Source organism: Ochotona curzoniae, unplaced genomic scaffold (assembly GCF_017591425.1).
Source record: "Ochotona curzoniae isolate NIBS_2020 unplaced genomic scaffold, NIBS_Ocur_1.0 contig_908, whole genome shotgun sequence".
NCBI classification, from domain to species: Eukaryota; Metazoa; Chordata; class Mammalia; order Lagomorpha; family Ochotonidae; genus Ochotona; species Ochotona curzoniae.
The window spans coordinates 171,446-184,746 of NW_024466607.1; the positions used below are offsets into that span (position 1 = coordinate 171,446).

General features: G+C 43.9%; 1 protein-coding gene across 1 annotated transcript in view; it reads left to right on the forward strand.

The window, feature by feature from the left end:
* CHL1 (cell adhesion molecule L1 like) overlaps positions 1 to 13,301 on the forward strand; it is a 104,717-nt gene that overhangs the window by 46,683 nt on the left and 44,733 nt on the right. Inside the window, exons 3-5 of the mRNA XM_040994878.1 lie at positions 8,177 to 8,261; positions 9,987 to 10,150; positions 12,739 to 12,844. Of these exons, the coding sequence (XP_040850812.1) occupies positions 10,060 to 10,150; positions 12,739 to 12,844 (197 nt within the window). The 5' untranslated portion in view covers positions 8,177 to 8,261; positions 9,987 to 10,059. The remainder of the gene's footprint in view (positions 1 to 8,176; positions 8,262 to 9,986; positions 10,151 to 12,738; positions 12,845 to 13,301) is intronic.

Sequence of the window (13,301 nt, forward strand, 5' to 3'; positions counted from 1 at the left end):
AATGATGATTTTAATAATTTTTAGCAACATTAATTAGCATCAATTTCAAAATGATGTTACATAGTTTAGCAAGTTAATACAGGATTTTCCTTTGGCTACAAAAAAGTATTGCCTGTTTAATATATGACATAAATATAACTTGGTGTCTCCTGTAATTCAGGGGGAAAGAAGAAGGGGTTGTTTAACAAAATAAACTGTTAGTTTAGCAGTTGAAGGGAGGGACTTTTGAATCTATTCTGTGAAACACAGAGTGCAAACCCACAATCACGTCACACATTGATGTCTCGTTCTTTTCCCTGTTGCTACAGTTATTGTTTATTTGAGTCTTTCCACCATTGTAGCTAAGCAAACTATACCATTTTCCCCATGTTAGTCTAGTTTAACTTCTTATTCTTTTCTGCTCAAGCAACTAAATAGCCAGTGATAGGCAGAAGTCTGACCACTATGGGCCTGCTCTTGGCTTTCCTCTGACAGTAAGCCAAGGACCACTGACGCAAATTAAGGTGCAAGTGATTTGGGTCATAGAAGTAGGCACACAAAAATTCTGAGCATTATTATTTTGCAATTAAAATAGGAGGTTTTCTACATTCATTGGTCCCTTCTTTTCTGAGATGCTGACATTTGCACCGGCTGACTCAGTGTTTGGTCTGTGGTTTTCTAAGCGGTTGTGAGAAGCAGCAAGCCACAGCTGGGGGCAGTTTCCCTGGTGCTGATCTCACTGCCAGGGCTGGTGCAGTCAGCTTCACAGAAGGAAACCTGGCTCCTGCAGCCTGGCTTAGACACAACCTTAGCACTTTAGGAGAAGCCTTCTCTGAGCCAGGATGTGTGTTTGCCCTTGGTTCCGGGTGCTTGTCTGGGTGTGGGGCTAAGCAGGAGAAAGAGAAGCTGAGATTCCACTCGGCGTGCTTCCCTTCCTTGTGGCATCTTCTGCTGCACACAAGCTCTGGAAAGCAGGGCTTCTTCACCAACTGACGCTCTGCATCCTGCCTCCTGGGTGACATAAACCGTTTCCATAGCAGACACCTTCTGTCATGCAGACACAGGGCAGACGAGGAATGGCTGCTGGCACCAGGCTCAGTGCTCTAGGGCTTATCCACGGTACTGATTTATATAAATCAAAAAGATATAAATGTAAACAAAAAAGCAAGCTATTATTTTAGGGAAAAACACTCAGTTATTTTAGGCCAGAAAATACTAAGAATTGTTAAACATTAACAATACAGATCAAATTCATCAATTAAAAAAGGCAATATATCACACCCAAGTGAAAGGTTTTTCAACATTCAGAGCTTAATCAACATGAGCCTACATATGTAATAACGAAATCTTATTTGTTTGCCAATAAGTTTATCAATATTTTTAGTATTTTACATATGGAAGTAAGGAGCCAGATGTTATCATTCAGCAAATTCTTAAGCAAAAATTATTGCACCAGCGTGCCAGCAACGCAGGTATAACTGACATACCCTGGGGGAATTGAAGCACAGATACTCCTTAATGGTTTCATCAAGCTGACTCACAGTTTAGTTAGGCCCAAGACATGTTTCTAGTTCAGTTGTTTGGATATAAATACATCACAGTGCTTTTGGGTAGATAGAACAAATATTGTCTGTCTTTAAAATAGCAAAGTGGTGATGCATTTGTAAAAGTTTGTAAATGCTGAGATATGGACCATCAAACAATCCTTACTTAGTTGGAAAAAAATGGCTTGAATTCTAAACTTACTCTTCTCACATTTGCCTGAAAGAAAAAGCAAAATATAGATTAAAAAATACCAGTAGACATGAATGTCGAAGCAAGCGACCACAACACAGCAAACTCCCTGCTTTGAAGAGGAATCATTCACAGTTTTTGCTGGTTTTGGAAGACTTATTTACTAACATCCTTCAGCTGTGCACCACAGCACCTGCCAACTCCACATCTCAGTATCTGGTGTTCATCTGCCACTGATTTTGCCCCTCCTGATCACCTAAAATCTTTGGGTGTTTCTTGGGGATTAACGAAAGATGAAACTACCGTCAAGTGCTGGTGTTAAGATTCCTGCTGGAATGCCTTGGGAGTGGTCTCAGTAAGGGCTCCGGTGTAACCTCCTTGGGCTTTACGGCATTTTACTGCTTTTAAAAATATTTATTTGAGAGAGAGGAAGAGTGAGAAGGAGAGAGAGACACATGCAGAGATGGACACATGTTCCATTTGCTGGCTCCTCCTCAGGCTAAAGCCAGGATCTGGGTGCCCAGTCTGGGCGTCCCCTGTGGCTGGCATGGATCTAGCTGCTGGGCATCATGGCTGCCTCCCTAGGGGTGTGTTAGGACTTGAATTCAGGTCATCTGATGAGAGAGGCAGTTGTCTCACATGGCATGCACATCATTGTGCTGCACACACTTATCTGTTTCTCTGGAGAAGCCTGCCACACATGCCTATGATCTCACACTGTGTGGGTGAGTTGAGTGTGGTGCTGCCTCAGAAAACACCTGTCTGCTTCAAGGTGTTCCAATTTTGGTAAGTTATAAATGGAGTCATGGCATGCAGGGTTTCATGTGAACATAAATGATCAACTCCTCTGAATATGAATCAGTGAGTGTGGTTGCTGGTGTGGTTGCTGGTGTGGTGAGTCTGTCTAGTTCTGTAGGGACCATCTGACTAGCCCCGCAGTGACTTCCAGCAACAGTGTGTGCAGCACCTTGTGTGTGGTTTAGCTCCCCAGCTGTCATCTCCTTGAGCTTGCAGCAGTTCCGTCTGCCTTCCCGGGCCTGGTGCTTCTGAAGGATGTCTTCTTCACAGGGAAGGGTGCTGCTGGACATTCAGCTCATGTAGGACCACACTACCACCTGTGAAGTGTCACAGGCACGTCTAGTGGTCATGACGGCCATCCCCAGCCTCACGTATCCCTCCTGAGAGGATCCCTCATGCTGAGAGCTGCTGGGACCCAGGAGCAGCAGAGGCAGCTTCTGAGGTTTCCCAGGAGTGAAACTAGAGTGATGGCTTTGCTGACCGAGAGTCCTTGGGGGTGCAGGGTGGGTTCATTTGCACTTGCCACACGTGCAAATGCTAAGCCACATGTTTCGGCTTTGTGCACTTAGCAATCTGTGCATTTTCCTTAGTTAATAATATCCCCTTGGCCATCCGTGGTAGACAGGCGTTCTGGGGGGAAGATCCAGACCCAGAAGATAATTTGCTCACTCCACTGTCTCATGACCTGGATTTCCTGCGGTATTCTATCTTCCCCTCCACTGTGAAAATTTCAATTCAATGTCATCAAAGAGTACTGCTTGTGGAGAATTTTAAGTCCCTGAGTAAACAAAGGGGGGATATCTGTATCTGTATCTACACACACACACACACACACACACACACACACACGTCAGTCTAAATGTGTGTAATGTATTCAGCCATGTTCCCATCAGAGCTCCATCACAGTATTTTGCTATCTAATTAAGTAGTGATATTATGGTATTAGCTTATCCCACACAATTACTAACTAAAGCTGACGTTTTCCCAATAAAATTAATTTGCCTTTAATGGAATCTGCTTTTCTCTGAGCCAGCACTGAAAGGGCGGAGGAATAATCATTGAAATGATCCCTGTCTTGTCACAGTGACATGAGGCAGAGTTTGAAAGATGAGGCTATAACGCACAGTATTCCCTTTGCTTTCAGAGTGAAGGCATTAACAGCTATTTCAGGATTAATGTATTTATGACACTTGTAAATTGATTTATGATATTAGCTAACCAAGTGACTGAAGAAAAACCCCCTTTGGCTTTTCTTTGTGTTTATCCTTCCAGCTGCGGGTGAGGAGGGATTCAGATCACGTCTCAGGCTTATGGAAATGCTGGGCCTTCTCCCTTGGCCCTGATCCTAGCAAGGGGAATCATTTACCTTGGCCTCACAAGGGAGCCTGGAGGTCAGAGGGAGGCCACGAGATGTCCTTCCTGTCTCCAAGGCATCCAGTGGCTTCATGTGAAACATGAAGCCTTTTTGTGCAGAGTCACAGTGCTGTCCGAGACTTGCACACATGCCTACTGAGTCGTTTCTTCAGCAGAGATTTGGATGTCAGCATCATTCATTTCTTCTTGTTGTTTATTCCAAAGTCTATTTATGGTTTGCATCTCCCCTGGCGGAAACTGGTTCAGGAGCTACATGTTCCAAGGTTGTTCTATCCCCTGGATTTGGGGTGGCCAGTTGCTGTTTGGGGGCGAGAGCAGTTCTGTCTAGCTCTCTGGTGTCACTGGGTCTGTGTGTGCATTCACAGTGGCTGACGGATGTCACGGGTGTTTGCTGCTGTGGAGATGGGAGTCAGTGATATTAAGAGTTGGCTTTTCTTAAGGAATTTGACTCAACTGTGAGAGTAGTTACTGAGAAAAGATGCTTAAACTTAGAGAAGGATTCCTGGCTGGGGATACCTGTTCCTCAAAAGTCGCTGCTTCTCCACTCACCACATCGGTCAGACCCCTGCCCTTCATAAGATCAAGTGAAGCACCTTCACCTCTAAGTTCCAGTGCACAAATTTCAAAATTTTTCAAAGGTTTTCTAAAAGGAAAGGAAAAGCATTCGCAATACATTGAGATACTCTTCTAAAGCAATATATATAAAAAAAAAAAGACATCATTTTGACAGGTGGAAAACATGGACAATTATGTAGAAATTCAACGCAGCCAGAACTCTCTGAGCTAACTTTAAGATACTTTGGTATTATGTTCAATTTATAAAGGTGGGGTGAGGACATAGACTTAACCCGATTTTTTGCCTTTATATACTTAATCAATAGAATTTCAATCTCCAATAGAAATTGTGCAAAATTGTTGAGTTAACAATTCATGCATGAATGACAGAAGCTGCAAAGATTAAGCACTTATTCTAAATAGAATTTATATTTTCTGCAGCTGAACTATGACTTTCCAAACCCTCAAACAGCAAGGGAAATCCATAGAGTTCCATTTTCCCTTGTGTGGTGCACATAGAAGCTGCACCCTGGTGCTCAAAGCGACCCATCTGTTCCAGTTCCACCCAAGAGCATTGGGTAGCCTGATCGCCTCAGGAGGTTGTGTCTTCTGTTGGTTCTATTTCATTTCTTACTTTTTACACATAGGCCAGTAGGTCTGGCAGTTTGTGTGCTTCCTGAAAAAACACCTTGCTGTTGTTACAAAATCAGACTTATTTCTACAAAATGCATAAGTATGAAAACTACTTCTGGGGCCTGGTGCAGAAACCTGGGGCTAAAATCCTTGCCTTGCACACGTCAAGATCCCTAATGGGAGCCAGTTCTAATCCTGGTGGCCCTGCTTCCTATTCAGTTCCCTGATTGTGGCTTGGGAACGTAGTTGAGGACAGTCCAAAACCTTGGGACCCTGCACCCATGTGGAAACCTGGAAGAGGTTCCTGGCTTCGGATTGGCTTAACTCTGGCCATTGCGGCCACTTGGGGAGTGAAGCTCTTCCTCTCTGTCTCTCCTCTCTATATATCTGACTTTCCAATAAAGATAAAATAAATCTTTAAAACACTATATAAGCCACTTAAAAAGTAGTACAAAGAATTTCCCTCCAAGTATGTACTACACAGATTCAGTGTTTGTGCATATGCATGTACATATGATATACACAGAATGCACTTATACACATGCACTGTGTATGTACTGTACAGTCAATGATTGCTGCACACATGTACATGAGCTGTGAATGCAAGCTGCATGTGTATATAGTGCATTTCTGTACAGCTTTAATGTGTGTGTTCATGTGTACATGAGCTGCGTATGCAAAGTGCGTGTGTACATGTATGTACAAGTTTCGATGTATGTACACATACATGAGCTATGTATGCAAGCCACATGTGTATGTGTGTGCTGCAAGCTTTAATGTGTGTGTACACGTGTACAAGAGCTGTGTATGGAAGCTGCATGTGTATGTACAGTGTATGTTCTGCTCAGCTTCAGTGTGTGAACACGAGCACATATGTAAGCTACGTGCATGTATATTTGGTGTCTATACTGCAGAATTTTCATAATTCTTATTGTTTCATGCCATGCTTCATCTTGTCCTCTCTGTATTAAGTAGCTATTTCCTCATTGTCACCCTCTCTTCAGGCTGTCCTAAGAAGAAATATTTCCTGTGTTTCCAGGTCTGCTGTCTCCCTGCATGCCTCTGATGGCCTTGCTGGTTATGTCTGTGTGAGCTGCCTGTGCCACATGTGGTTGTCATGGCATTGAGCTATGTTTGGGGTAGCTCTACTTGGATGCACATGGGCTGTGCAGCAGTTGCTCAGGGTCATGGCCATGACCTTTAGGAGAGCAAGTCTTGTGGTCAGGAAGGTGACCCCAGGGTTCCTGGAAAGGAAAGAGGGAGAATGTAGGATTACTTATCCAGTGGTCAAAGCCAGATTCAAGAGGGGAACAACGTGCTAAATGGGGGGAGCTACCATGGTAAGGAGTGTGGCTGCAAGAAGGGAAGTGGCATGGGGGTCCTGGAAGTTCACCCACCTCATTCTGCAGAGCGAGAACTCTTGAAGCTGCTGTGAGCATGAGCTCTTCCAGAGGCCGAGCAGGTCAGCCAGTCTGTGACTCAGTGTTGTCACTGGACATGGCTCATGTAACCATCCCCACACGTGGTGATCATCAAGGTCGCCAATGCTGGCAAATCTCTCTCAAGCCCTGTGCATGTGCTTCATGTGCTGGGGGAGGTGGGCAAACGAGTTTTGCTGAGTTTCTTATGCTGAAACCTTGCACCCCACTGCCTCCTATTAGCCTCAGCAACTGGACACTCACCTGAAAGGTCTAGGTGAACTGGCAAAGGCTCTGCCACCTCTTCTCCATTTCTAAAAATGGGAAGGAATGCAACCTATGGGCATACATTGTTTTTAGATTGCCACCACCAGACTCTAAAAAAGCATTTGCGATGTCTGTAAGGTCGCCTGTTGGACTGCTGTTCACTGCAGGCTTTTGTTCTGAAGGGAACACAGAGTGTCATCCCCTACAGTTGTGTTTTCAGCAACCCTCTGAGGAATGCAGGCTGTCAATGCTTCCATCAGTGTCTGATGTTTTCCTAATCCACATGCACAATAGACTGTGGGAAACCTGTGATCAAGAAGTGTCAGATAATGGGCCCGGTGCGGTGGCACAGTGGTTAAGGTCCTTACCTTGCACACCCGGGATCCCATATGGGCGCCGGTTCTATCCCGGCAGCCCCGCTTCCCTTCCAGCTCCCTGCCTGTGGCCTGGGAAAGCAGTCGAGGACGGCCCAAGGCTTTGGGACCCTGCACCTGCGTGGGAGACCCAGAAGAGGCTCCTGGCTTCAGGATTGGCATAGCATCAGGGGAGTGAATCATCGGATGGAAGATCTTCCTCTCTGTCTCTCCTCTCTGTATATCCGCCTTTCCAATAAAAACATAATAAAAATAAATCTTTTTTTTTTAAAAAAAGAAGTGTCAGATATTTAAAGGACAGTGAGAAAAAGGGAGAGAAGGAGAGTCAGGGACTATCCTGGTTGCTGCATGTGTATGTACGTTGTATGTTTCACCAGCTTCAGTGTGTGTGCGTGCATGCAAGCCGCAGATGGGTGACAGGGACCCAAGGACGCATGTCACCTTCATCGACCACCCAGGCAAGCGGAACTTCCAGGACTTGACTGTACTCTCAGATGGGATACTGGTGCCGCAGTGCTGGCTTAATCCACTGTCCCAGGGCACCAGTCTGTTTGTTTCCTTCCTTTTTATGTAGCCTCTCGATTTCAGCCTATATCCCCTTCACAGAATGTTATTTATTAGTTTTAATAACATTTCTTCCTACCACCCCTCCTTTCTTTCCTTTCTTCTTCTTTTTTTAAATCAGTGAGTGGCAGGGAGGATTTTCTTTGTTTTAAAGATGAGCTGACATTGTTGAAAGATTTAGCCCAGTTTATTCAGATTCATGCAAGGATTTCTCCTGGGTTTAAGGTAATATCATTAACAGAGCTATCAGATGCCAACAGTGAGTGGTCAGAGCTCAAGAACATCTCAGTGTGTTTTATTCTTTTATTAGTATCAGCACCATCCTGAATTCAAATAATTGCTTTTCTACTTGAGATCTGCCATAGAGATGACTGGGAATATGGTCTTACAGTTACGGCTACAAAGCGGAAGTAGTAAAGAGTGGGCCCTTTACGTGATCTGATGGCAGACCATTCAGGCTGTCTTCCTTTCTCTTTTCAGACTGAAGGTGAACCAGGGCTTCTGCCGTTCTTTGCTTCTGACGGTCACATGTTGAGCCTACAACCTGTGGCCACACAGGCATCAGGTAAGCAGAAGAAATGGTCAAATGTCGAGTGAACTGCACCGTGTTCTGGCCCCTGATGATGTCATCAGTGGTCATCATGTCTCTTTATACCTGGTTTTATTTTAGTTCAGGAGTGCCCCCATGGCACCCATTTATGGGAGAGAATTTGCTACTCATCACTGAAATCCCTAAGTCAGGTCACTGATACTGAACAATTGGGATCTTTGAGCTGACTGGGAACCTCTGTCCAACATGAAGCAATCGGCTGAGCCTGTTCTCAGGAGGCTGTTCTGTGATTTTCTTCCCCACCTCAGGGTGGAGATTGGTGAACCGATAAGCATCATGCCCTGGAGACCAAGGGCACCTCCCAGAACATGGCCTTGGTGCCTCTGAGTGTGAGAGTGGGGCACAAAGGTGCAGGTGAGGAGCTAAAACCAACAGGCCAGCACTTCTGGAGGCGGTGACCACACAGTTAATGGAGGGAGAAGGAAGCAAAAATGAAAGGACCAGCATCGCATTTCCTTCAGGCTTTTCATTCTAGAAACTGAAGACAGCTGCAACTGTTTCTGTGGTCCAGTCAGTATTCTGTTTCTTCCACTGAGGCCAATATTTAACTTTTTGTGCTAATTAAAATTCTTCATTAGGAAATCAGGTGTCAATGAACCAGAATGGATTTATTTTTTTTAAAAAAAATTGTATTTATTTGAGAAACTAGGACATACACACACGATCAGCCATCCTCTGGTTCTCTCCCAGGGCTGGGCCAGGCACAAGCTGGAAGCCTGGAGTCAGGTGCTTCTTGGGGCCTGATGTGCAGGTGGCAGAGCCCCTGTGCTTGGTCCTACTTCCCAGGGTTTGTGTCAGCAGCAGCTGGAATCAGGAGCAGGAACTGCAGCTGGGTGCTGAGCTAGGTACTCTGTTATGGGCTGTGGGCAGCTAGGAACTGAACTACATGCCATCCTCTCACGTTGTTTTAAAACATTTCCAGTGTATTTTAGCAAGTATTTTTGCATTTAACAAGAATAGTAGGCCTGGTGGCATAGCCTAGTGGCCAAAGTCCTCACCTTGACTGCGCCAGGATCCCTTATGGGTGCAGGTTCTAGTCCTGGCAGCTTCACCTCCCATCTAGCTCCCTGCTTGTGGTCTGGGAAAGCAGTCGAGGACAGCCCAATGCTTTGGGATCCTGCACCCGTGTGGGAGACCTGGAGGAAGTTCCTGGCTCCTGGCTCCGGATCAGTGGGAAGCACCTGGGCTGTTACTTCTGCTTGGGTCAAGTCCAAACCACAAGCTTTGGTTAAAATGGCTGCCACCATTCACTTGTCCTTTATTTATGTCTCTGCTATGTATTTCTAAAGCTGTTTGCCTTGTCATATTTTAACAACATAGAATATGTATTTTCCCTGAAAACTATCAAAACATGGTAATTGCAATCCTCAGTAGTGACTCAAGTCAGATAGGGGCCTGATGAAGAACTGATTGAACAGTAGCCATTTCAAGAGTACAGGGAGCTAGGTGAGGTTGTCCTCCTTGCTCCTACACTGGAGACCTGTCTGCCAGGTGAGCAGAGCTGTGGATTTCCGCGAAAGTAAGTTAACTTTTTTCTGTTATATGTGAGGAGGAAAATGTGTTTTATTTTGATGGAATTACTAGATGATAGGTTCCTTAAGCAAAAAAAAAAAAAAAATCCTGTAACCTTGACACTGTAGAGTGTGTGGATTAATCTGTTACAGAGCTTGTGTTTTCCAGGTTAACCACGTTCTCGTCTGAGTTGGATCTGAGGTTTCCAGTCTTTGTGGAGTGTTTTCTTCCTGCGAGAGCCATGGAAAGGCCACTCTGTGGGAGAGGACCAGCCATGGCTCTCCTCTTCCTCCTGCTCAAGTTCTCAGCAGCAACTGACATTCCACTGTCAGGTACAGCACAGCTCACCGCCTGCACGTGGGTCTGGGCAGCTGCATCTTCATTGCTAAGGGCTAATACTCAGCTTTTGTCATATTTTTATGTGTTGTACTGCCACATACTGCCCATTGGAAGTCACATCTGCCTTTCCTTTTCAAGCTGGTTGCTGTTTGGCTGATGGAATCATTTCTGTAGTGCTAGTTTTGCTTCTCATGCAAGCTTGGTGCGCGAGACAGCTGGCAGCTCAGATGGTGTTTTGCTGTGTCTCTAAGCTGATCTCTGATAATATAGCTTTTGCTTTTTATGTTCTTAGGTCAGCTTACTTGATAGAAAATTGTGATTTGAAAATTATTGACATCTAACTGTCCCTTTTCAATGTTATTATGTATCTAAGAGTGAAAACAATGAATGAGGAAAATAATAAAAGAACACTTTACAACTGAGAATGTAAGCTGATGTGAACTCAAACTCTAGATTCTTATGCAGTGGAATTCAATGGTCCTACAAATATATATAATAAGTATGTACAGACACACACACATATATGTATTTTATGTTGATAAAAATGGATGTTGATTTTTAGGCATCATAAATTATTGTGAATAAACCATAGCATTTTACAGTTTAAAAATACATGTGTGGCACAAGATATGGAAAAACACATCAGACAGTGAGGCGGGGTTAGGAGGAATTCTCCCGTTCTTAGGGCTCAGATGGCATTTTCATTCATGTGCTATAGCAAGGATTACAGGTTATAGCATGAGAGGCACTGGTTACCTGTTGGAATCAGGATCATAGAGATGTCATCACATTCCGGAGAAATTGTCTTAAATCAGAACATTTAGTACATGTCAGAAAGGAAGCAGCATTGGGCTGAAATTTTGATGTGCTCAGAGTGAGAGCAGAAAAAGAGCCAGGGCTGTGACGTGCTTGAAACCTCCTGAGGCCGCTGCAACCAGTGGATGTGCTTGGGGCCATGCCCACCTGAGATAGCCTCGCTCTGCTGCCCATGCCTGATGAGTCCGACTTTCCCATCCAGACACACTGAGTTTCCCATGCAAGTGGCTTAGATCCTCAAACTGTGCATGTGATACCAGGTGTCATAGCTGACCCTGTGTGTGGTACCAGTTGTCATAGCTGACTGTGCTTGTGGTACAGGTGTCATAGCTGATCCTGTGTGTGTGGTACAGGTGTCATAGCTGATCCTGTGTGTGTATTTCTATGTGTCATAGCTGACTGCGTGTGTGGTACCAGGTGTCATTGTTGACTGCGTGTGTGGTTCTAGGTGTCATGGTTGACTCTGTGTGTGTGTTTCTATGTGTCATAGCTGACTGTGCGTGTGGTACCAGGTGTCATTGTTGACTGTGTGTGTGGTTCCAGGTGTCATGGCTGACTGCATGTGTGGTTCCAGGTGTCATAACTGACTCTCTAGGTGTCATAGCGGACTGTGTGTGTGTGGTTCTAGGAGTCATGGTTGACTGTGCGTGTGTGTGGTTCCAGGTGTCAGAGCTGACTCTGTGTGTGGTCTAGGTGTCATAGCTGACCCTGCTTATGTGGCACCAGGTTTATTCATTGACTCTGTGTGTGTGGTTTGGGGTATATTAGCTGCAATTGCAGTGGTTTCTTGTGGTATGCATGACAGTGAATGTTGGTTGGGATTCCTGACCCTTTCTCTGTGCCTTTCCTCTACAGCTTCTTTCACTTGGTCCCTCGATGGTAAAGGATGTGGAATTCTGTGTGAATACATGGCACATATGTTTCTTCTAGTTGCTTCAGTCACTTATGTATTTTTGTGTTCATAGAAAAGAATTGCTATAAAATATTAATGTGCAGCTGAATGTTACCGACTCATTTCCAGACTCTAAGGCTCTTAATAGTAAACACAACTAAGGTATACGGTTTGAATGTCATCTAGTCTGGGGTTGCTATAATTGGTCTAAATACAGAGGAGCGATTTACTCTGTAGCATATGTATTCTCAGAAACACACAGAGATTATTAACTCCTGCCCTTGAATGATTAGTCATTTCTGCACTTTTGCATTCTTAACAAATATGAGAAAGAATATGTTGTAATATACACGGTGTTGCAACTTCTTTACTGGCATCTCAGGGACTGCTGCTGTCTGTGCCTGGAATTGATCCTAATAAACAAAGGGTTTAATGTTGAAATAGTTGTCATGAAGGATATGGAAAATGATTACGGGTTCAACAGTAAGGCAATTATTGAACAAGTTATAACGTGTCAATAACAAATAATAGCAAAGTAATAAACTAATTATAACAGTTGTATGGAAGAACACCAGGCTATAAACAGAGATTTAAAAATGATTGAAATAAGTAAAGCTGTATTTAAATATCAGCATTGATTGAGTGCCAATAAATTTTAAAATATTTAAAATAGAATAATACCACAATTCTTGTGCCTTAAAACAGTGTTCGTATCTCTGGATTTAAATGAAATTAACACATTTGGCACTAGGAAGTGGGGCTTTTACTCCTGTCTTAACATACAAACAGCATTGAAGTATTTCTGTCACCTCTGGCTCCACCTGCTCACAGTGTGTGTGCACAGCACACTCTTGATATGTGTTTAACCTTTAGTTCAACAGGTCCCGACAATCACCAAACAGTCAGAAGTGCAAGTGGCCTTTCCCTTTGATGAATATTTCCAAATTGAATGTGAAGCGAAAGGGAACCCTAAACCAACGTAAGTGCCCCCACATCCCACACGGTCGTACCTGGGTCTCTCTTTTATGCCACGTTTTGCCATGGGCTGTGTGTGTGCATTGGATTGTAAACATGCTTGTGATGGAAGCTGGGGTTCCAAGTGAATGATTACTTTTGCCTATAAAACTGGAGCTACTGTGCTATGCTCCTCTGCTGGTTGAATATGTTTTTACCATAAAATAAGATGTTGTATGTTAAATATTGGGAGTTACCTTTGGTTTGTGGAAACACTCAACCACTTCTCACTCTAATAGTAAGAAGATCATGACAGTTCAGGAGACTCTTCTTCTCCTTGTTAATGGTATCATTTATTCAGTCAAAACACTTTCATAAACGTCATTTAATACAAGTGTCTTCACATCTTAATTCATAGATTAAAATGTTTTATTTATTTTCATTTTATTTGAAATACAAGGGGACAGAGACAGAGGTCACTC